Source organism: Clinocottus analis, unplaced genomic scaffold (assembly GCF_023055335.1).
Source record: "Clinocottus analis isolate CAN_PGR_092001 unplaced genomic scaffold, fCliAna1.0.p SCAF_10, whole genome shotgun sequence".
NCBI classification, from domain to species: Eukaryota; Metazoa; Chordata; class Actinopteri; order Perciformes; family Cottidae; genus Clinocottus; species Clinocottus analis.
The window spans coordinates 13,222,985-13,247,077 of NW_027175821.1; the positions used below are offsets into that span (position 1 = coordinate 13,222,985).

General features: G+C 41.4%; 1 protein-coding gene across 2 annotated transcripts; it reads left to right on the forward strand.

Annotated features, from left to right (window-relative positions):
• The first annotated feature begins 109 nt into the window (after positions 1-109).
• Positions 110-20,180, forward strand: arhgef6 (Rac/Cdc42 guanine nucleotide exchange factor (GEF) 6). 2 transcript variants are annotated; one of them, XM_068590942.1, is made up of 22 exons: positions 110-366; positions 1,434-1,517; positions 3,414-3,498; positions 5,815-5,936; positions 6,093-6,297; positions 6,815-6,867; positions 7,267-7,361; positions 7,603-7,698; positions 8,146-8,268; positions 10,015-10,153; positions 10,482-10,541; positions 12,200-12,346; positions 13,523-13,609; positions 13,794-13,875; positions 14,433-14,548; positions 14,812-14,991; positions 16,171-16,191; positions 17,697-17,793; positions 17,993-18,091; positions 18,208-18,307; positions 18,554-18,608; positions 19,393-20,180. In XM_068590942.1, exons 1-22 carry the CDS (start codon positions 202-204, stop codon positions 19,513-19,515), a joined length of 2,334 nt encoding a protein of 777 aa, XP_068447043.1. In that variant the 5' UTR covers positions 110-201; the 3' UTR covers positions 19,516-20,180. The 2 variants fall into 2 exon arrangements, with proteins under 2 accessions (XP_068447043.1, XP_068447052.1); XM_068590951.1 differs by lacking the exon at positions 16,171-16,191.
• Positions 20,181-24,093: the final 3,913 nt, after the last annotated feature.

The window sequence follows — 24,093 nt, forward strand, 5'->3', positions numbered from 1 at the left end:
AGTAGGGGTGATCATCAGTTTTGCGTGTGGAAACCGCGTCGTCCTTCCCCCACCGCCTCTTTTTTTTTTTTTTTTTTTTTTTACTTGTAGCAGAAGTGCGGATGTGAGTTTCATATTGATACGGAACAGGCCGCCAGTTTTGTTTTTTTTAAGTTTTTTTTTCAGCAATGCGTGCCTAGGCAATGCTCGTTTTGTGGAGCTATGAATCCAGAGGAACAGACGGTAACGTGGTTAATATCCCTCGGAGTGCTCAGCTCGCCTAAGAAGAATATAGCGGATCCCGAGGAGTTTTTGAAAACATCGTTGAAGGATGGGGTCGTCTTGTGCAAGCTCGCGGAGCGGCTCATACCTGGCTTCACTCCCAAGGTGAGCTGTTGATTTAAGTCAATGTAAGTCAACAAATGCTAAATGATCGACGGCTCCCGGGGAAAGGAAGGAAGGAAGGACGGAAGGGAGGGGTTTGATGAAAACGATACCCGACAAGAACTTCTCCCTGCAGCAGGCCTTTTAATGCGTGTAGCTCGCGAGCCCTTAAGTTTTAGCCGCTCGTGCGTTTTGCTGCAGAGCCTCGTGCATCGAAATAAAACGCTGCATTTGTTTTCTTTTCACTTAGGGGACATTTTAAATTGTTGTTTCCTGTATAAAAAAAATGTTCCGCATTCTTGACACGAGTGCCTTGGTGTCAACACCCACCAAAACACGACCGACTCGGTCGGAAGAGTGCGTGAAACATCGGACACGGACTACGTCGGAGGGCTCGCGCAGGGGGATTACACGGGGTGCGGGGTTTTAGACAACTTTATTTGTTTTGACGTGTTACCCCGACGTTAACGACACGCATAGCTTGTTGAGAGGACAAAGTTGATATGACAAATAACAGTTGCAAAGACAGTTCGTCACTTCCTCCTGAACGGCTCTTACCGATGCGACCTCCCCCCTTTGAAAAAAAGCGGCGTCAAGACAGCTAAACGAGAATAAAACCGGAAGTAGTAACTTCTCTCTTTTATGATGACCTCCTGTGCCTAGTTTTTTGCTCTTTTTGTTTTGCTTCTTACACAGTCTGAACTTTACTCAAAACAAAAAAGCCGCATTTCTCCTCCTAAATTTCCCCATTTTCAACGTCGTAACTCGACCCTTCAGAAAACTTTATTTTGAAAGTTTGGAAAGTGAGCGGATGTTTTGCTTGAACCCGGTTACTTTGACGAGTCCTGTGCGGTTCATGGTTATGTATGCAAGAAGGGAGACGTAGAGAGAATCCAGTTATTTAGTTATCTGTCGGGTACCACGTCATGTGCTCCAGCAACGTTACTTTCTCTGTGTGACTGAAATGACAGCAGCGTAGGCGTTAGATACGAGCTTTGTGTCAGATGTCTGTCTGTCGTGTGTTGTGTTTGTATGTTTTATTTTGTGTGCGTGTGTGTGTTTGTGATTAGTACTGCCAGGACCCGAGAACTGAAGCCGACTGCATCACCAATTCCAGGGAGTTTTTAAGGGGATGCTCGTCCTTGAAAGTGGAGGTAAGTAGTTATGCGTCTGTTTAGGTGTCGATGCTTTGGACATGGCCTTCTCTCTCTCTCTCTCTCTCTCTCTCTCTCTCTCTCTCTCTCTCTCTCTCTCTCTCTCTCAATCTCTCTCTGTCATCATTGCTTTACTTAACTAACCCTCTGAGCTGCAGTTTGCAGTGCAGACTTTAACACGCTCTTGCTCGTGTTGTGATCTGCTTACCTTGCTGGCATCTGTTTTCCTCGCATATCCATGCTGTCAGTCACTCACACTCGCCAGACAGGATGGGGACTGCTCTGACTAGTAGTTATCAAAGGGCTACAACTTACTTTCAGACTTCCTTTTTTAGTATTCATTTAGTCTTTTATACTGCTTTGACATTTACATTGGTTAATTTGCTGCAGGTAACACAATCTCCTATTCACACACATTGCAGGGCTGTGTTCCTCAAAAAGATGTTCAAATCATTCACAGATGTTGGGAGTTTTCCCCGTCTCGGTGCCAGCTGGTTTCTGCCACACTGGACAGTAATTTCTCCTCTCGGCTTTATAAATAATCCTTTCTGGTCTTGAGTCACATCAGTTGGTTTCTTTAAACAGCTAATTGAGTCAGCCAGCTTGGCTCACTGTAAGTCAAGCAGTTCAGTAGTCCTGCCCAGCTGGCTTGTTATGTGTGGGAGGTCCCTTTTGCTTTCATCCTGCAGCCCTGCCTTTGCCCATAATTAGACCTTCTGTAGCCAGCCAGTAGCTCATGGGCAGAAGTTTTTGCCTCTGTCCGATATTGTAAGTTAGGGGATGTCTGTGGTGCTCCGGCAGGCCCTACCCATCCTTTGGTCAGTGATGTGATCGTGGTTAGAGAAGCTTTTCTCTCTTGTTTTTCGCCGTAGCAAATGGTGGCTGCTTTTATTTTGACTGCACAAAGAGAGCAGTCACACTGCTTTCACTTCTGCCCCGAGATGAAGAAAGAGGAAGCACCAATTACTGCTGAAGGTCACAGATTTTCTACTACATTTTAAACTGCACAAGATTATTCATTTGTTCAGATTTTTTACACACTGCTGTCAATCCGAGTAACACGTATTCAGACTGTGACTCATTGCTAAAGATGGTCAAGATGTCAATACTAGCAACAGTTATTACTGATCAATATTGTGATGGAAGAACTACATACTCCATTTTTTTTTTTATTGCAAATGTCTTTTTCTAGTATTTTCTACTCTTGAAAGCAGTGGCGCAGAATATTTTTGCTCAATGTTATTTTCTAGTGTTTTTTTTTACTTGATGAAATATAGACCTTAAGGCTGCTCTTATAGAGATGTGATGGCCACACTCGCTTTAACTCTGATGAGATTCTACATAACGTATCACCAAGGCTGTACTACTCAAACTCTATATTTAAGATGTTTTATTTAAAATGTGAAACCTTATCTTCTAGAAGAAAGAAGATAGCAGTCTGAGACAGAGTGAGCAAGCTGTGTGTGTGTGTGTGTGTGTGCGTGTGTGTGTGTGTGTGTGTGTGTGTTTGTGTGTGTGTGTGTGTGTGTGTGTGTGTGTGTGTGCGCGCGCGCAAGCATCATTGTTTGTGTGCAAATTTTAAATAAGTCTAGCATTGTCTGTTTTATAACAAACCACTAAGTCGCAAAATATAGGTCATGCTCAACATCCCACTTTTTAAAATCTCTGTCTGTAGGGTTATTCAAATCTCTGTGTGTTTCGTTGTGTGTGGGTGTCTCTATTGTTTTGTTTCTGTATCCACTGAACGAGCCTCTACAGCTCAGATCTGTGCTATCTGTAGAATAATTATAATTGTTACTTCCTCTTCTTTCGCGCCTGATGGATTCCGGCTCGTAAGAACAGATGTGTTTGGGGTTTTTGGTCTAATCCCATCTCCTCTGTTCCTTTTCCATCCAGGGGTTTGAACCAGAGTGGCTATACACTGGCGAGAACTTTGGCAAGGTGCTGACCACTCTGCTGGCTGTCAACTTTGCCACACAAGGTAAGAGTTTTTCAGTGTCTCTCCCTGTGCACCTCCTGTCCCTCATATTGGGGAATTCTTGATAACAAAAATGGATCGTAGCATTTGGTCTCACGTTATGTATCCCGATAAATTATGACTTCAGTGGAAAATCTGTATATTACACCCTAACACTTTGATGCAAACAATCGACGGAAGAAGTTTGGAGAGAGAAAAACAGCACATGTAGCTCCGTGTTAGCAGGCGATTCCTTGTTTCCACATGTATGTGCGATGATGGTTTTACAGACTTCTGCCATGCAGCCATTGTAAGTCATGATTGCGTGTGTGTGTGTGTGTTATCTATGGGCAGCTGGCATAGCAGTGTGTGTTTGTGTCATGCTGCGTACCATATTTACTCATGTGCATCCGTTGAGACACCCTTAATAATGTTCTCTTTGGTTCGTTTTATGTTTTTTCTGACATTTGGATTGAGCTCAGAATGGAGCGAAGTGCATTATGTAGTATCACACACACAGCTCACAGCAGCCAGAGAACCAGCAGCCTTTAGAATGATTTAGTCAGCGTTTCTGGATCAATTGGCCACCTCTGCGTGTCTCATAATTAATCGTAATGTTCCAGGCTATTTGTTTGGTGTTATGGAGTTTGTGACATGTGAGCAGTGTCGTGTGATTCTGATGCTGCGGCTCATAATTATCTCTGTGTAATTGATGTCAAAAGTTTTTTTAGAAAAGGTGTTGTCTTCCAGTTTAATTTGACTAACGGTACAAAACTCAGATATTCAATTTACAATGATGGACAACAAACAAAGGCACCAAAGTGTTTTGATAAATTACTGAATTGATTCATTGCCGTCTGGTTTTGGACCCATTAATTAATCAGGTAATTGTTTAAACACTATGGTGTTATCGTCCTTTGGGGATATGTTACACTGGCCATGACTTTGTTAATGCATGATCAATCTCTTGAGTGTACTTAAATGAAGGGGAGGACACGTGCCACAATCTCAGATGTGGACCCGAAGCCTCCCTCAGTACTTTGGCTTTGCTTGATATGCAAATCGCTTATAGGCTGGCTATGCCCAGCAGCTGTTCTCCTATCTTCAAAAGGGAACTTGATTTGAAGTGGATTAGTCACCAGTTGATATGATCAAACACAAGAGGCCTCTGTGTTGGCATTCGTTATCCTCTTCTGGCTTTGCTCCTGACATTTCTTAGAATGAATGTTTGTTTAGGGTAAATACTTTTGAACATAGCTTGCATACAAAAATAGCTGCGGTATCCACAGAGCGCAGCCGACAGCAGGGCTTGTTCTCTCCGTGCGGGTGTGTTGGGAGCGGCATGTTGGAGCCCAACGAGCGGCACATGTAGACTGTCCCTTCCGCCCTCAGTGTCGCATCCATCACATCAGTTCGCCCTCCCTCGCGTCTCAGCATATGGACAGCAGTAGGGAACCTCTTTCCCCAAACATTACACATGATCTGCTGATGAAACAAGATTACACAAAGTGTTACCATAGCACATTGTACTGCTGTGAGTGAAAGTGCACAATAGCATTTGTCCGTTTAATTGCGTCGACCTGAACTGCTTATTGGATCTGAATAAGAGATTATTAAGGCTAATGGGGAACTGTTATTTATTTCCTTTCTTTCCTCTGTGATTTGCACAAGCATCAGACAGTGGACCTGGCTTGCATCCAGTTGGCATTTGATAGGAAGTCTGTCCGCTGTGATTATGTTTCTGCTTGTTAGCTTGTAAGAGGTTGCCATGTGTCACTTTTCAAGTGACTATTAGTGACACAATTGATAGCTGTGTCAGTGCACCTCCCAGGACTGCACATCCGCTGCAGGACAGCTGGCAGCTACCGACCAAAAATCCAGCTGTAACTCTGCCGCAGAGGCCCAGTTATGACACTGTAGTGGGGATGCATGTCGGTGGCACGCATTATTTCCCTACAGAACTGCACTTCAGACACGAGACATGTTTGGAGGAAATGTTGTTAAACATATGTCAAGTAACTAAAACAAATGTATTTGCTAAACCAACATAAACAGCAGGAGCGATGACTGAGATATACTTTGTTGTTGTGGTTGTGTGTGAGAGAGCGAGATATCCTGGCGCTGTGCAGGGCCATACTCGCATGAATTATCATCAAGATGTCAGCTCAAAGTATGTGTGCTGGCCTCAACGATGATGATGATGATGATGATGATGATGATGGTGGCATGTGTTGTAGGTGAAGTTGTTCACCTAATGAGAACCAGGAAGTCACAAGCTCAGACATAAATGTTACCAAAGTAAAATTTGACCATATTTCCTGTGTGTGTGTGTGTTCATAGAATGTGCTCCTGAGAGGTCATGTTCGCAGTCCGGCTCTCACTCCCCACGTCAGTCGACATCTTCACACACACTCTCCTCCGCCAAATCCAAAGGCTCTCTGCGTCGACAATCCAAATCAGTGGTACGGTACCTTCTGCATTTTCCGTTCTCTCCTCACTTCACAGGCTTATTCACCTACATTTAGTTGTTGTTGTTGTTGTTGTTGTTGTTTACCGCTGATGACGACGCATGTCACTTAACTTTAATTTCATTTGATGTTTGACCGTCTCTCCAACAGGAGATGTCCGAGAACGGTGGAGGCGGGCAGCTGATGGTGAAGGCTCGCTTCAACTTCAAGCACAACAACGAGGATGAGCTGTCGTTCAACAAAGGCGACTTGATCCACGTGATGCGGCAGGAGGATGGCGGATGGTGGGAGGGCTCACTGAACGGCAAGACGGGCTGGTTCCCCAGCAACTACGTCCGGGAGATCAAACCCTGCGGTGAGTTTGGCCTCACATTCAGAATCATGATTCCTGAGTAGGATGCTGCTGTACGTCTCAAAAGGAGTTTATTGTGGCAAGTTTTTGTGGAATATACAAGATATGGATTTATATACACTTGCATGGTAATTGGTAATTTGCATTTAACATCTTTACGTGGAAGTGTAATGATGGGGCTATAGCATAGTTTGATGATGCATCTTAAAAAAAAAAGAAGAAGCTTTGATTAAATGAAGTTGCCGTGTCGCAAAATACATGGAAATGTATTTGATGCTGCTGGTCAGAGAGGCATTATGTTTTTCGGGTTGTCCACCCGTCTATCTCACGAACACCTGAAGGGAATTCCTTCAGATTTTGCTCAAACGTCGACCTGAAATCAAGGAAGAACTGAGACAATTTTGTTATCGGCGGCCAAGGTCACTGTGACCTCAATACTTTTTTTTCTTCATCTTTTTGACGATTATAACGAATTAGTTCCGAGGAGCGCTCTCATCCTTTTTACTTGACTCCTTCACAGAGAAGCCATTGTCTCCTAAAGGCACTCAGCTGACCAAGAACTATTACAGTGTGGTGAGTCAAATCTATTGGAATATGTAAAAATATAATTATTCCTTCTCTCACTTTGCTTCCACTAAAACAATGTTTGTCTGTGTGTCAGGTATTCATACATTTTAAATATATTTGTCATTCTTAAATCTTTTATTGGAGTTTGTCAAAATACTGGCAGCTCATACTGACTTAGTTACCATGTGATCACTGTGTCTGCTTTTTGTTTTCATTTGATCTATTTTACTGTATCTATTTTATAACTTGGACACATTTTAAGTGAACTAACGATGAACTATGGTGGACTAACAAGAAAAAAAAAAAAAGATTTTCCTAATTATTAACTTGTTTTCCCTTGAACATTTAATTTTGAGGAAATATTGTGCATTCTTAACTGTTCTGTGGACTGTGCTTTCTTTGCAGGTGGTGCAAGACATCTTGGAACATGAGCGGGAGTTTGTCAAAGAATTACAAACGGTGCTCAGCGGTTATCTACGAGCCCTGCAAGCCAGCGACAAGTAAGGGCAACGAAAAGGAGATGTGACCGATCCAATAATGGGCAAAATGCTTCATCGAATCCTGAGGGCAATGTGTGATTCGAGATGCGTATCCTAGAAATGAAATTAACGTTTCATCAATAAGTCTCTATTCTTGAATTTACTGAAGTCATATGGGATGATAAAGCTCGCTGTGCTTTCAAGTTTACCTTTCTTCCATCATGCCTGTTGGTGAGCAGTTGCTATTGTCTAATGTGTTCAGGCTGAGCAGTGCAGACAGCGCCACCCTCTGTGGAAACCTGGAGGAGATACTCACCTTCCAGCAGGGTCTGTGTGCGGCTTTGGAGGACTGTACCAAGTAAGTCATGCTGGACACGGATCTCCATGGAAACGTTTTGCAATTAGCTCAGTTTATTCTCAATAAACTCGGCTTAGCGGAGAGTTTGTACCACGGTGCATTCTTGCTGTGCTTGTATTGTACATAATCAAATGCCTCTAGCAGACCATTCGACACCAGTTGGGAAACTCTGACATCCAAGGCTTCTGGAAAGAAACGGCTGTGGAGTATATAGTTCTTGAAATACTGTAAAACTATATCATTTGGCCTGGGAATTGCTACAAAATTCAGTTTAAGAAACCCTAATGTATTACTAAGTATTTTTTGGGAATTCAATTGAATGCCAATGACCTGTATTTTGTTAGAACAGTCTTGTAGTCTTGACTATTCAGTATATCATCCCTGCAAACGTTTCTTCTCTCTCCGTATCGCTCTTCTTTTTCCGACCATGTTCTTCTGTCTTCGCAGAGTCCCAGAGGGCCAGCAGCGAGTAGCGGGCTGCTATTTAAACCTGATGTGTCAGATCAAGAATCTGTACCTGGCTTACTGTTGCAGCCATCCTTCAGCTGTTTGCATCCTCACTGACCACAGGTCAGTCATACCACAGCCATTCACCACAACCAAGAAATGTCTGAGAAGATAGTTTGTGGAAACGTAAAAGCCCCGCTATTATGCCAACTGTGTGAAGTCATTCGGCCTAATTTCTAGGCATTTCATGAGCCTCATGGTGGGGGACTCACTCAACTAATGGGGGTTACAACTATGGAGTAGTAAACAGAAACAACATCCTTCACACTATGAAGGAAAATTATATTCTGCTCAACAAATTTGGAGTCTTGTTTGACCTCCTCCTCCTGCCCCTAAAATGTATTCAATGAAACGATCTGCGAAGGAATAATCACTAGTTAATTGAGTTGTTTAAAACTCTCAGGCATACAGCCTGGAATGTGCAATCGGGTCGCGGGCACAAAAGGTTGGAAACCATCAACATAACCAACCTAAATGCCCTCAGACTTTGCTTACTCACATGTCTATTTCACAGGAATTTGTTTCATATAATTGAGAAGAGTTGACGTGGTTCATTTTAACTTCCAACCACAAGGTGTCAGGCTTCCCATCCGTAAGTGACCTGAGGGGGGGGGGGGGCTTCACTCAAACTGAGCAGTGACACCAAATCCCCCCCAAGTGCGGGAGGTTTCCTTAAACCCAGCTTCTATTAAAAAGCGTCATTCTCATTGAGTGGGACCGGCTGTTTTTCAATGTCTGTCGCGGAGATGAGAGTTGCTGTCAAATAGCAAAACAAAGCGTTAATATTGAGTAATGTCGAAGCCGCTTCTCAGATTCTACATAGCGAGCCGCAGATGAAGTTGAATTTCACACAGGAAGTAGACTGTTGACAGGATACATTGTCATTGTGGTTATGTTCACAGGCAAGCGACGTGCTTGTTCATTGTAAGCACTTTTGCGTTTCAGTTGCAGGAGGATGAGCCTTTTTTGTGACATTCACATTTACTCAATGTTGCCAGTTAGTGTTGCTACAGGATACAGTATGACTGAACTTTTGGATGATGGAAACCCGTGAATGGTGTTACTTTCAAATCACATTTCCAAGTTTGCAGTGAAATGAGAGTACTGCGAGAGGAAAAGTGCAAAAAAAGGATGACCTAATTTGTGGTGTCTTTTTAATGTCATTAACACCATTGCACTTATGTGTGGTTTATTTGCACATGCTCAACAAGTGACACGATGTGTGTGTGTGTGTCAATGTTGTTGGTGGTTCTGACAGCAACAACAAATAAATGGAAACTTTTAGAAAGTGGTTGGACATTTTATCTCATCGGTTTGCTGTCACGCAATCAAAATTCAAAGAGTATAGATAGTAGTTTTGCCTCTTTGAAGGATTGTTTTTCAGTGTTAGGTTACAAATTATAGTTATTTTTTTAGTGTGTGTATGTACCGGTAAATGTACATTTGCTGTGGCTGCATATGTAATGCTCATTCTATGGAAACAAACTTCCCCTTTTGAGCACATTTCTACTTTCTTTATCCATTTCCCACTTAACCTACACAGATAGCAATATGTTAATACATTACTAGATGATACAATCATTTATGTGTGCGAAATATAAGATTTCCAGTGCTTTCTATTGAAACAAATATTCAACACAATGCAATGTTTTGTGGTAGCATTAACGGTTTTATAGTACCATCAAGTTCTCATCATCATAAATCTGCATCTTTGAATAGTCCTTGAACCTGGACCCGTAGAGACGCTCTGCACGCTGTAGTTTATACCAATTAAATAATCTAAAAAACTGAACTGACTTTGTTTAACAGTGAGGAACTCGACAAGTTCATGGAGAGCCAAGGAGCCAGTTCTCCAGGGATCCTGACCCTGACCACCAGTCTCAGTAAGCCCTTCATGAGGCTCGACAAATACCCCACGCTGTTGCAGGAGCTGGAGAGACATGTGGAGGTACAGGAAATAGAAATACGCCTATGTCGAAATATATATTGAAATATGTAATTCAAAAAGTATATTTATTGAATAGAGGATTTGAAAATACTTTCAGAATGTTGTATTTATGTCTGTACAACATTTAATATTGTAGATTTGATCTTTGCCCAACAACTATATAGCCATTAATGTCTGACGTATGTCAAAGGAAAGTGAAACATCTTTTGAGTCTTTGTCTCTTTAAACCTCTGACCTGCTGCGTATATTACAGCATGCTTAGTATGTGCTTTAACATTCAGAGTTAGGCTGCCGTGTTTGTTGATGTGTCGTTTGGTTTCCTCCACAGGAAGCGCATCCAGACTATGCTGACATCGTAAAGGCAACGGCAGCGTTTAGGAGCCTCGTGGTGAGTCTGGATACGTCCAATATAGATAACTATATTATCTTTGTTCATCTTCACCAGGGATTTGGCGTGTACAGAAAAGAACAAGGCCAAACACAATAAACACGCTGGCAGCCTCATGTCGATTCTCAATTATTGGGTTGTAATCTCCTTTTCTTGTCCAATTATTGATTTATCTTCCCAACAAAATTCAAGCCACTGTTTTGTGTCAAAGCACGGCCCTTAAGACGGTCTTGAAGCATGCTGCGATGCCAAGGTGTGTGTGTGTGTGTGTGTGTGTGTGTGTGTGTGTGTGTGTGTGCGTGTGTGCGTGTGTGCGTGCGTGCGTGCGTGTGTGTGTGTTATTTAACCCAGTGTTTTTCCACCTTTTTTAAACCGCGGCACATCTTCTACAATAAAAGCACACCAACAACCAAAAAAGTTACAAAATGTCACATTGTAGCATAATACAGCACATACATACACATATGGAAGGTAATTATTGAGCTACCTACTGGCATGGAAGAGTATTTCATCACGAGGCCAGCTACTATATTACAGGCTCAGACGCGCAACAATGGAAAAATGACTTGCGGCAACTAAATAAGATTCTTTTAAAGCGATTTAAGTGAAATTGGACTTTTTCCCAGGGCATCTTCTATGGCCTATGGTGTGCCGTGGCACAATGGTTAAAAAATGACTGATTTAACCCGTAGACAGGCATGCGTAAACGGTCAGACGTGTCCTCCGTGGTCAGCCTCTGACATCCTTCTGCCGAACCCAACTTGTGTTTAAATAAATTTGCTTTTCAAATGTAGGATTAGTCTCATGTTTGGGTTGATGGTGATTATTTGTATAGTTTTTATGATGTCACCTTTGTCGTCGGACAGATAACACACAAATAGCCGCATAACGTAACTTTAGTATCGCAACTGATAAATAAGCACGGCGCTGGCGAGAGGGTGAAAAAATAAAAATAGACGTATGTGTGCTGCGTGTTGTTGGGCGTGTTGTTCCTGCAGTGGCTAAACGATGCAACCGCACTGCACCTGAGTGAACTCTGAGACACAGTTTCCTCCGTATAACTCTTGAGTTCCTAGTAAGAATAGACGAGTTGACTCACATGTCTCTTCAGCAGAGCTGTACAGGAAAGCAGGAAAAAAAAACTTCACCCAAAACTGACTGTTGTAATTTGCAAGTCTCCTTTTTCTTTGTGTTTTTAAGTGGTTGGGTGGGCAGGGGCTTTTGAAATGCTAGTTACACTGCTGCAGCTCTCTGTGTTGAGTGATTCATTTTGGCACAATGTGGGGTGGAAAATGATATGTCATTTTTCCTGTTTGAGGAGGGAGAGCCCCTAACCAGCACCTGAAAATATGCTACTTTATTTTACAGGTTAGTTCCTATACCTATGAGCAAGAGGTATAAGAAATGTTAGTTTCCATTTTCTAAAGCCATATCCATAGTGGGGAAAAAAATCCCTGCTGCTCATTACTCAGTATTTCTAAAAGACAAGAAACCAGAGTGTGTGTCACATGTTTGACATTGTGTAAATTCGACTGGAACTCGTCAAATCCAGTAATCTAGAAAAAGATCTCTCCAAAGTGGCCCTATATACTTCATTGTTCAAATGAAATGTTTTTGCATCTTTTTTGACTAGATGGTGTTTGTGTGTTTGTGTTTAGACGCAGTGCCAGGAGCTGCGGAAGCGCAAGAACCTGGAGCTGCAGATCTTGTCAGAACCAGTGCGTGGCTGGGAGGGAGACAGCATGAAGAGCCTGGGTCACGTGGCCTACATGTCCCAGGCCCACATCAAAAATGGGTCCAGTGAGGTGAGAGACGAAATAAAAGAAGAAAGGTGTAGATTAGAATCACCCGAGTTTCATCCATCAATGGCAATAGAAGAAAGGAAGGAAGGGTGTCACAGGATGTGTTGCATTGCTAAGCACACAATTGGATTTTGCATGTACAGAGAAGATGTAAGATGGACTTCCATGAGCTTCTTTTTCCATCTCTAATAGACTTTGAAATGATGATCAGTTTTTTTTAATTATCATATACATTTCTCAATGAATATACTAGCAGTTAGACATGCAGTTGACACAGTCCAACATTTATAAAAAATATTTGACCAACAATCCAGACAGCTGCAATAACCCCAAATAGTAAAAAAAAAAAAAGAAAAGTGCAATAAATTCTATGTCTAAATTTGAGATTCAGCAAATTCTTATTAGCTAATATTTTCACATTCTGGATGCTTTATTATTATTATTTTTATCTCTATATAAAGTGCATTGTTCTCGATTGAGAATGCATGGGGTGTTGCATGTAAGCAGACAGAGGGAGTAGGAAAGGCACCCTTGGGTGAAGTGCTCTATAAGTATTTGACTAATACCAAGTCTCACAAGTATGAGCTACCCGCCCTGATGCCCAGAAGTGTCATTCTTTACAACAAATGTGAATAATCTACCTTATGTGACTTGGCCTGATTGTGTTTTAGGGTTCCCAGTGAACCGTGTGTACAAAATGACGGCCTCCTTCTCTGTTTAACAATTTAACATCCCCCTCCTGTGTCTAAGCAGAAACCTATGTAGGCCATACACATACTGAAAACCATCTTCTCTTGTGTGGTTTCTATGCAGAGGTAGATTTTAAGTCGGTGGTTGGAAATAAAGCCCACCATAAACATTTAGATTCAGCCTCTTTTATGTTTTTATCTCTGCTAACCGCTTTCCAACCACCATACTCTGCAGCATGCCGTCTTGGCAGCCCATCTAATTTCCCATCTATACAACAAGCGACAGCCTTGCCAAACCCGTTCCGAGGTGCTAACTCAAGCTAAAATATGCAAAAGTCATCTCTGATTATGGTTTCGAGTCTTAATGTGTGACTTGCTTTGTGACAAGCACTACAAATCAACAGGTTCAACCTCAGCCACCTTCCTTCCACTGATTGAATAAACTAAGAGGCCACACTGGAACAAGTCATTTCTGTCTCTTTTTTTGCAGGAAAAAGAGGAGCGCTATCTAATGCTGTTCCCTAATGTGTTAGTCATGCTCTCTGCCAGTCCCCGGATGAGTGGCTTTATTTATCAGGTGAGCAACACAGTATACAGTGTGTATCCTCCATCAGTCCTTCATGACTATTTTCTCCTCAATTGTGTAAGTTTGAGTCTTTGTTGGCTCAATCACTCTAGGCTACAGCAAGATATGGAAAACATGTCCTACCTACTATATGCAGTGCCGTATTATTTCCCCTGCTTTTGCTTGTTCCATTCAGGGAAGACTGCCACTGACAGGCACCACAGTAACAAGACATGCCGAGGATGCAGACAATGGACACTATGCCTTGGACATTGCAGGTTTGCATCTGAAGCTCTGGAGAAAATTATGTCTCGTTTTGCCCAATAAGCATTCGCCCAAGAAACAGTCAGGGGACCTTGTCTTCAAAATACAAAGTTCATGCAGTGTCTGATCCCAGAGCACAAAGTCATACGACAATACCTAACTTTTTGAATGTAAACTAGCTGTCGAGGGATTGTGAAATATGTATTTATTTCAGCCAAGAAAAGAAGCTCAGACGTGTCCCACTTTTTCAAAGAAAATACGATATAGAGAAATCATTTGATTCACTTCCACAGTAAAGCCTTCATTTTTAATTCAATTAATTTGCACTTTAATATATTTTTGGGAATTGTCGTATTTATCATGAATACTTTTAGACAAAACACAAATATTGAAGGCAACATTTTTTTTCTGAATTAGACTTCGATCTCCAAAAGAGATACTTGCATTTCAACAACTGGCTGTTCTAGTTGTGATCGTGGCATTTTGACTTTTCTCGGCCATATGTGGCTTTTACTGATGTGTGTGTGCGTGTGTGTGTGTGTGTGTGTGTGTGTGTACTTATGTGCTGCAGGAAGCATGATCGATCGTATTACAGTGTTCTGCAGTACTGCCCAGGATTTACAAGAATGGCTAGAGCACCTTCAACCCTTTACCAAAGGAGGAAGCCCGGCAGGAACCATCTCAAAGGTTAACACACACACACACACACACACACACACACACACACACACACACACACACACACACACACACACACACACACACACACACACATACATACACACATACATACATACATACATACATACATACATATACACACACACACACACATTGAACCGTCAAAACAATACCAAAAGTGAAGCATGCAACATGCAGAGGTGTGATAATATCACAGGCATAATTCCCACACACTTACTTGTCTTCTTTCCTTTGAACCTCTCATGTAGACGGTAGAAGGCAAGCCACTGAGCATGGTCGGCACCCCCACTCACCTGTCCCACCTGGGCAGCCTCAGCGCCATCAGTCGTGGCCCCCTGGAGCCGCCAAAGACCAGCAAGCCCTGGTCCCTCAGCTGCCTGCGCCCAGCGCCTCCCCTCAAGCCCTCTGCCGCACTGGGATACAAAGAGGTAGGCGGTTGTAGCGTTGCAACAACAAGCGCACACACGCTTAGTATGCATCTTTTTAGAAGCAGTGATGCAGTACATTGTTAGTCAGAAACCACGAGAAGTCCTCCTCCACTTCAAGTCCCTCACTGTGTCCTCTTTCTGTCTCTACTTTATTCAGATCTCCACTATATGTTTTACACAATACCTTCCACCCAACACACAAATAACACAAGTGAAGTTACACCTTTAACCATGAATTGGACTGTCATTGATACATATTCAGCAGTATTTATATGGATTTTCAGGACGCAAATCTCGTCAACTACCTGCAGTTGTAATCTGTCGGCATGTTAGCTGCCTGTAATCTGCTTTTGTACTAAAGATCATTCAGTATTTATAGATAAGAATTGTAACTTTTCTACTTTTGCCGAACATTTGTATCAACTACTCCTTCGTGACGTTTGATGTTAACATAACTTCCACTGCATGTGGTCCCACAGTGTAAAATCTTTGTGCTGTGCCGTGCTGACAACAGGAAAACCCTTCACACATAAAGTACATGACTGAAAAGTCGCAACGAGTTATTAATAATGCAGTAAATAGAATAGATCTAACACGACTGTGAGTGCGTCTGACACATAACATGATTATGTTCTGGGGAAGGTTATTCCAGCAATATAGTGTGGCATCGATGGTGCCAGTGGTTAAAAGCGACCGGTACTTGGCTTTGACAGCCACGTGGGAGGAAGAAGCTTTCACAAAGTCAGCTCTTTCAACTCTTTCATTTTGGATAGACGGTCTCTGTAAAATACATTAAACAGTGTTGAATAAAGTAAACATGCGACATGTTGTTTTTCCTAACGTTGTAGCTCCTAATCTAAGAATCATGTATACAGATAATAATACTACACTAGCTGATTCTAGTCATAGCTTGTAGCTATTTGGCTCTTTTTCTCTGCCCTGCAAAGAATGCACGTATAGTCCTCTGAATGCATAACCCGCTTTCTGCTAAATTCTCCATATATTTCTCTTTTTTTTACTTAAAGTAACTAATATATTCTGCATAGACAAAGAATAGGTGAATGGCAGAGTGGGGGTATAAAAATGTTCACCATTAACTCTCTATCACACCCTTTTCTCGTCGTATTTTTTCATGCACATTTCCCCTTTTTCCCTCTTTCTCCATACTGCCTTCTGTAGAGGATGTCTTATATCATGAAGGTAAGGTTAGATCACATCTCTCTGTGTGTGGGTAGGGGTGGGGTTGGGATGCGTTTGGGATGGCGTGTGTGTGTGTGTGTGTGTGTGTGTGTGTGTGTGTGTGTGTGTGTGTGTTGCCCCAGTGTTGAGCTGGCATGCCATCGCTCTGTTTGCTTCTCTCCTCTCTCATTGTCATCCGTTGGTTTCCTGTTTTTTGTGGTCCTGCGTGTCAGCTCTTTTTTTTTCTTTCTTTTCTCATTCCCTTTTAGGGAGTCAAGTTAGAAAGCAACCTTTCTCATGCAACGGTAGTAGCCTAATAATTTCTAGTTGGGGTGCAATTTTTGAACATCATGACACAGTCGTGTCTCCAGAGTTGTGTTTCCTATCATATATCTTTGTCTGCTCCATGTAAAGGCAGATGTTTACCGCTCCATATGGCGATTATATGTCTCAAAGCATATTGTTCATCTGCTCTCAAGTGGCCATGGATGTCAATCTTGCGGCTTTAAAGTCATTAAAATGTTCCAGAACATGTGTGCACTGTGCATATTGCACTATTGATGTACTCCAAGCAGTGGATGAAGCTAAAGCTTGACACAAATTGCAGTGTGCCACTGAATTGCTCATCACTCTACACATGAACTCAAGCACTTGTAGGAAAAGTTTTGATCTTTTCGAACTGTTTATCCTCTCCATTCCCCTTTTTAAAAGTAGGTGAAGTTGTGCCAGAAACCCCCACTCTCCATTTTATATTCTAATGATGCTGTCAATTGTTCCTTTTCTGATTCTTATGAGGGACTTTTCTGAGTGTGTGTGGTAGAGGTTTTGCAAGTTGATTCTCCATAAATTACTAAAAAAGACAGTTGCTTGCTATCTGTTTTCTTTTTTGCGGGTTCTACCAAGCCTCCCTTTTCCAGCGACGGGCACGGAGCAAGTTCCTTCATGTGAAGTCTCATAAGAATGTGACGTTTATGTGCCATGAGTTACTCCACTCATCTGCGTTAGCATGATTACTGTGACTAAACCGTTATTTTCAGCGAGTCGATTATTCATCACACCTTAACTTTTATTCTGCGCAGGAGAGGAAACAGACATTGCACTTTTTCTTTTTTTCTTTTTAGACCTTTTTACTCAAAGCAGCAGCAAAAAAAAAGAAGAAAATGTCTCATTCATAAAACCGCATCCTCGTGGTTGGAATGCTCGTAGAAATTAATGTGATAACATACCGACATCCTTTCTCATAGCGTTAATTAACACTGTAAAATATTCTGTACCGTAAAAAAAATGTTTGATTTTAGTTTTCAGGATAGCACAGACGGGTGGGTTGGTCACAGACATCACCACATGCTTGCTGCCTTGTTTGCTGATGGAACTTTGTCCTTTTGATGTTGTATGTTTATACCGAAGATGTGCGTCCCCGTGAGCTTGCATTCTGTTTGCTTTGGAGCCTCAGCTTCATAGGTGTGTAATGCAGCGTGTGTTTAGAGAGCGAGAGAAGTACTTAATTTGATGTTGGGCTCTTCCAGGACTCCAGCAAGAGCCCGCGGCCCATCAAGAAGTTCCTGCCGGGCAACAGGAAGAAAGAGCGGAAGCACTCCGATGACGAAGTTCAAACGAGGAAAAGTATGAGTTTTATCTTTCTCGAAAATGAGAGAGGGCTTAATGCAGGACGTGTCCTCATGTAAGGTCATGCTGTGTTCATTGCTCTACTGCCGTGTGTGGAGTTATTTTGATCTGCGAAGCAGAAATGTTTGTGACACCATCGGCTGGTCAAATTGCTTAATTTAGTGTTTATGGTATTGACCGTCTCTGGTTTTGACAGGCACGGCGGCGCTGGAGGAGGACGCTCAGATACTGAGGGTAATTGAGGCGTACTGCACGGGCGCCAGCCTGCATCAGACCGCCACGGGCGTGCGTTTATGTAAGAAAAATGTTTCCTTAATGCCTTCCTGCATTGCACATCTTTAACACCTGATGAAGCCATGAATCAAGCCTCCTCATTAATGTGTGTGTGTGTGTGTGTGCGTGTGCGTGCAGCGGTGCGGAAAGAGTGTGTCCCTCAGGTGCTTCTGCCAGAGGAAGAGAAGATTATTGTGGAGGAGATGAAGAGCAACGGGCAGACAGTTATTGAGGAAAAGTAAGCATATCATTACTTTTGGCAAATGCTTTGTAATAATTTTTACTGTAATTGAATCCAAATTTGATATTGATCCAATTCAGGCTGTGAAGGCATGAATGTTCACATAGTATGACCTTGGGTTTAGAGGCACTATAACCTTGATATGCAGATTGTTTGTTACCTGCTCAATACACAAGCAGATGTTTTAAACGGAAAACCAAGATAGTGTTCAGCAAAACTTACTTGTTTTTGAATTTCTTCCAGGAGCCTGGTTGATGCTGTGTATGCTCTGAAGGACGAGGTTCATGACCTGAAAAAGGTAAGTGGGAATTTAGTTTGACCAACATACTGAATGTGCTTAATGTACTGAATGTGTTTAATGTACTGAATGTGTTTAATGTACTGAATGTGTTTAATGTACTGAATGTGTTTAATGTACTGAATGTGTTCAGGCTGAAACATTGTTTTCCAAAACTAAAAACTGCTACATAAAAAAAGCAAATTATATGGTCAATTTAGATACAGATTTATCTCATAATGAACTTGTATCGCCCTGCAAGGACGTATATACAATACCCATTTTTCACAAAAGTAGCATGTTTATGCAGGTTTTTAAACGGTTGAGAATTAACTTTTTTTTTCACTGCCAGTCGACGAGTACCGATATTCCTTTTCTTTTTTTTGTGCCATGACGTCACAATCACTGGTAACTGTTGGTAAACAGTGAAAATTAGAAGGTGGATACTTCTTTTCTCGTTTAAACTTTCAAACTTGAGCTTGTGATTGTTGGGACATTGAAAGGACTCGCAAAGACAGCTGTTTCATTTAGATTCTTTGAATAAAATGAGTTTCTATAATCAAGGTCAAAAGTTTGTCGTCTGACAAGAATCTGGTTTCTTTAAGGAGAGAATATACATTTTAGTTTGAAATATTAATCCATCTTAATAATTGTTGAAATCTCTATTGATTTGATTTATTATATATTTAATTCAAAATCCAGACGTGAGTGGAAAGTCTGTTTTTTTTCATTTATTTTTTGGTGCAGTGGGAAAGGGGCTTCAGACAACCTTCCTAAATGCTGCCACCGTCTGTATGTTTCACAGGAGAATAAGTGGATGAAGCAGTTTCTGGAAGAGGAGCAGAAGTCTCGCAAAGAGCTGGAGCGAGTGGTTCGCAAACTGGCCAAGCAGAAGAACGATTGTGCTTGGGACGACTGCGGCCACTGAACACATCCACACAATCATCCTCATCCTCGTGTGTCTCTGTCTGTCTGTGTGTGTGTGTGTGTGTGTGTGTGTGTGTGTGTGTGTGTGTGTGTGTGTGTGGGGGTACATTTATGTAAGCGTGCTTGTGGGTGGTCAGGTGTGTGTGTGTGTGTGCGTTAATCTGTCGATGTAGCGTCTCCATATTTCAATCACACACAGCAGAGTGGAACTCCCTCGCTGACGGCGATGCCTGGAGATTCTACGTTTCAAGTGTTGGAGCTTGATTTGACGTTTCTGATGACTTGTAATCTGTCTTCCTGATGCAGCCTCACTAGATGAGACCAGGATTATGCTTCTCCACAGAGCCCCTCGGCTCAATCAAGACTGGTGAAGTGGGACGTTACGAACATATACTGCCTCGAGGCGACTGGCACTGTGAACACTCCCCTAACAAACGGGACAGTTTGGGACAAGGAAAAACACAAGATCTCTGCTGCTTCTCTTGCTTCAGGTGGAAATGGAAAAGGAGGACGACGCCATCGAGTCCGATGGCCGTTCTCTTGCATGCACTTCCTTTACCAAGGGGACTGATTTTCTTTTCTTCACATATTGAATGTTTTCGTTGTCGTCATGTTTTATTTGTCACAAGGACACCCACAAGGAAATGGATTCGTTGAGTTTTATAAGTGTGTGCGATTTGCATTTTTTTGTACCATTGTCGACGTTCACATCCCAAGTTCCCACCGCGTTTAGTTTAAGCAATTCAAACGGGTTCGCTCATCACGCTCCGTTCAGTTGTTTCCATAAGCAGCCGTGACTGTTTGTTAAAAACTGCATGAATGTAAAAGCGTTTCTACAATATGAAATCTGCATCAGAAATGTGATAATCAAGCTATTCAGATAATCATATATATATATATATATATATATATATATATATATATATATATATATATATATATATATATATATATATATATATATATATATATATATATATATATATATCCAAAGTAATCCGGGATGCAGCTGCATATTAAAATAGAAAAGGCTTAACGATGTATCATTTATATACAAGAGAATGCAAATAATAACAGGAACGTCACCTCTTCTCTTCTTACTAAAATATATTCAAGTATGATTTTAACATTAATTACATAGCCTTGCTTTATTTTGAATTTTAAAAGAATATTCTTTATTTATTGTTCACCCAAGCATTTAATTGTGGTGTTAGCCTTATTGATATAGTTTTGCTGCCTTTACATCTGTCTGGAAATGATGAAACTACATTGCTGTGTAGAGGCAGAAATATCCTCGTCTTGGCCAAGGGAAAAATAGACATTCTTTTTCATCTCAGAAGAGAAAAAAGATGACTTTAATAATGAGTCTGACTTGAGATTTCAGAGGTTTTTGTTTGCAACCTCTGTGGCCTCCTAACAGGGTCCTGCAGAGCTGATGGAGACAGAAAATAAACCAAGAGATGTTTTTGTGGGTTTAGAGTCGAGCTCAAATGTTCAAGTGCCTCCCGAAGGGGTCGATAAACTTAAGAGAGTTTAAGACCGGACTGGGACTAAATGCATGATTTATATTGAAAGTGTCACAGGTGGTTTGTTGTAATATTTCAATAAGAATGGCTCAAGCTTCATGGGTATATATCGGGTCTGCAAAACATACAGGGCTTTGCGTGCTATTTAAGATGCAGCCTCTTTACAGAGACCCACTGCGGTACGTTTCCTCACGAGTGTGTGCACTGGCAACACCGTTCGCTGCTCTTGCAGCGCTGCAGAGCAGCTGTGATGTTATTGAAATGCAATAAGGGACTGACCTCTGGGTTAATCTCGACATGGAAGGCCAGATTTGGATAAATTGCAATAAGAAAAGAATTACCCCAATTTATTTACCAAAAAAAAAGAGGCCAGACCGTGTGGTTAAGCCACCATACTGTTCGGCTTGTCATCATTTTCCATTTGCCTTTGTTTAATCGCTTCTCTCGGTATTGATGGTTGTCTGAAGATCACTGTCCAGGTCCCAATTTTCATCACGCATTGTCCAAAATATTATAATATTGAAGTAATGCGCAATCACTGTTGGGAAGTGCTGTTTTTGCATGAACCTCACAAAGCAGCACTGGTACTTCTGCAGCAGAGATGGTTTCTTGCTCAAGGGCACATCAGCTTGGGAAAAAAAAAGTATGATCTTTAATTGTTATTCCTCATGGGATGCACAGTTCTCTTCAGCATTACAGAAGCTCTGCTTGCAGTACAAATGTGTGTCTTCGTCTCATCACATGTTCCCTGTTCAGATTAACATACAATTGCTGTTTGTGTATCCTAAATTGTTTTCATCGCGTACCACATACTTTAGTTTTTTAATTTCAAATATCCTCAGCGAGCACTTACTGGTGGGATTGAGCTCCGGTTTCATCTTGTTTATCTCCAGACCACTGTGTGTATTGTTTCTGGCAGGTTGTTCTATGCAATTGTTGTTGTTGCAAGTATTGTAATGCTTTTTTTTTTCTAGACACTCTGTACTTTGTGTTTGGTATGGTCATTCTTTTATTAAAAATTTAATATAATATTTTTTGACATTCATTTTATTGAGTGAGAAATGGAAATCTCCAAAGGTTTCACACGCGCATCACCACACAGTATGAACTGCATGTTCCCACTGGAAAATGCACCCAGACGGCCTTTTCCATGCAGCGCTCGGCACATGTGCGGTTCAGGATTATGTGGGTTGTTCAGAATTCGTTGTTCACAGGATGGAAGCAGTGACTAGAATAGATGACATCCTGTCAAAGTGTGCCGCCTCTGCATCATCTCCATAAAGATTCACACTTTCCATTCAGCTTGGCTGCACGACAGTTTTGTGATGTCTGAGGTGGTGACTTTAAACTTGCTCACAGAGTACTTTCAAACCTATATTAGTCAGCAGACATAGAGGTGTCGCTGTATCCAATGATTAAATTAAAACAACTAGGTCAAGGTCCCAACCGTACTTGTGCATTTTAACTGAATTATCCTTAATACTTGACTTCCTGATGGCTGTCTGTATATGAGATCAATCTGCATTTAAACTGTAAAGCCACATGAGAACGAACAGAAACTTCTGAGGTTACTCTGATGGATTACACAACTCAAACCAATTTCAAGAGTGTGATAAAGTATTCATATACCGCATGGAAATGAATAGGAACCAATGGCTGCCTGGAAAGAATCAAAAATACATCACAAAAGTGGAAAATCTGCAGTTTGCTTGGAAGAATTACCAGCAGTAAAATACTGTGAATGTGATTTGTAAGCAAGCAGTGAAATAAGATTTGCTTCCCATCTTTCTTGTACGACCGAAAACAACATTCAGTTTGATGCATACGTTTCTTTACACACCACAAAATGACCTCCAATATTGAGTCGAGTTGCCGCCTCTGAAGAGGCAACCTACATCTCGAGTGGTCGTGTCTCTTGTGGCTGAGAGAAGATGTGTCTGTATGTTTCTCGATTCCTAGAAATTGAAAACTTGTAAGGTTTTGCGCTTTATGTGGTAAAAGTTTAACGTCCGAGTCGTCAATGCAGCATCAATGTTGAGGATGTAAAGAATATTGTTTGTCTTTTTTGTGCTAATACTAGTGATGATTCTGGGTATTTTAACTTGTACAAGGCACGAACCCCTCAAGTATTTCTGAGTCATCAAACAATGCTAATGTTTTTTTTTCAGCACTAAAATGTTTTAAGTTTACAGAAAATATCGGCTTTAAAATATCCCACATTACCTCATACATAACATGCTTAGTCTGGATGTTAATGTTTGATGTACGTGTCTTCTTTACTTTACGTCTGACTAACTCCTGAATGCAAGTGTTGGAAGAAAAACGCATTTACGCTTCATCAGTTACTGTTTCACTGTTATATTCAGACTTCTCCTCTTACTGTCTCTGTTTATTCTTACACACAAGCTTGGCATGTCTCCTGATAGCCATGAGATTGGGGAATCTGTACGTCTCTGTCTGAAAGAACGTGCAATTCCATAGTTATCATACCATGCAGAGGCCAAAAGACGTACTGGTGGGATGAAGCCATACAGACGTCATGGTGGCCTTGGTGTATTGATAACCATAAGCTATTTAAGAAGGTAGTGCTTCGCTCATTCTTTGAGCAAGTCTTAGATATGCACTTTGTCTGTCACGTTGTACTTCTGACTCTGCTCCTTCCTTGCGACAAATGAATGTTCCTGTTTTAATGATTTTACTCCGAGGGGTCGAGTGAATTTTTCTAACAGCAAGACAAAGAAAAGAAATCTTTTAGACTAAATATCAAAAGTTTCATTTCCCAGCCATACAAGCTCATTTACATTAATAAATACAGAACAGCCATTCACAACTGCAACAAAAATAACACAAAATCACACAAGTACATCTGATTTAATAAATTAAGTTTTAGGAATGTGGTCTTTGTCTCCACGAAAAAAAAAAATCCGAATCCATCAGTTGATTGTTGATCCAGTCTGTTTAACAGCGTTCTCAGTCGATTTAAATCCAAGTACATCCACTTAATGAGTTCCCACCGTTCAGATTATGTCCATGCATGTGCTCACATAGAAATC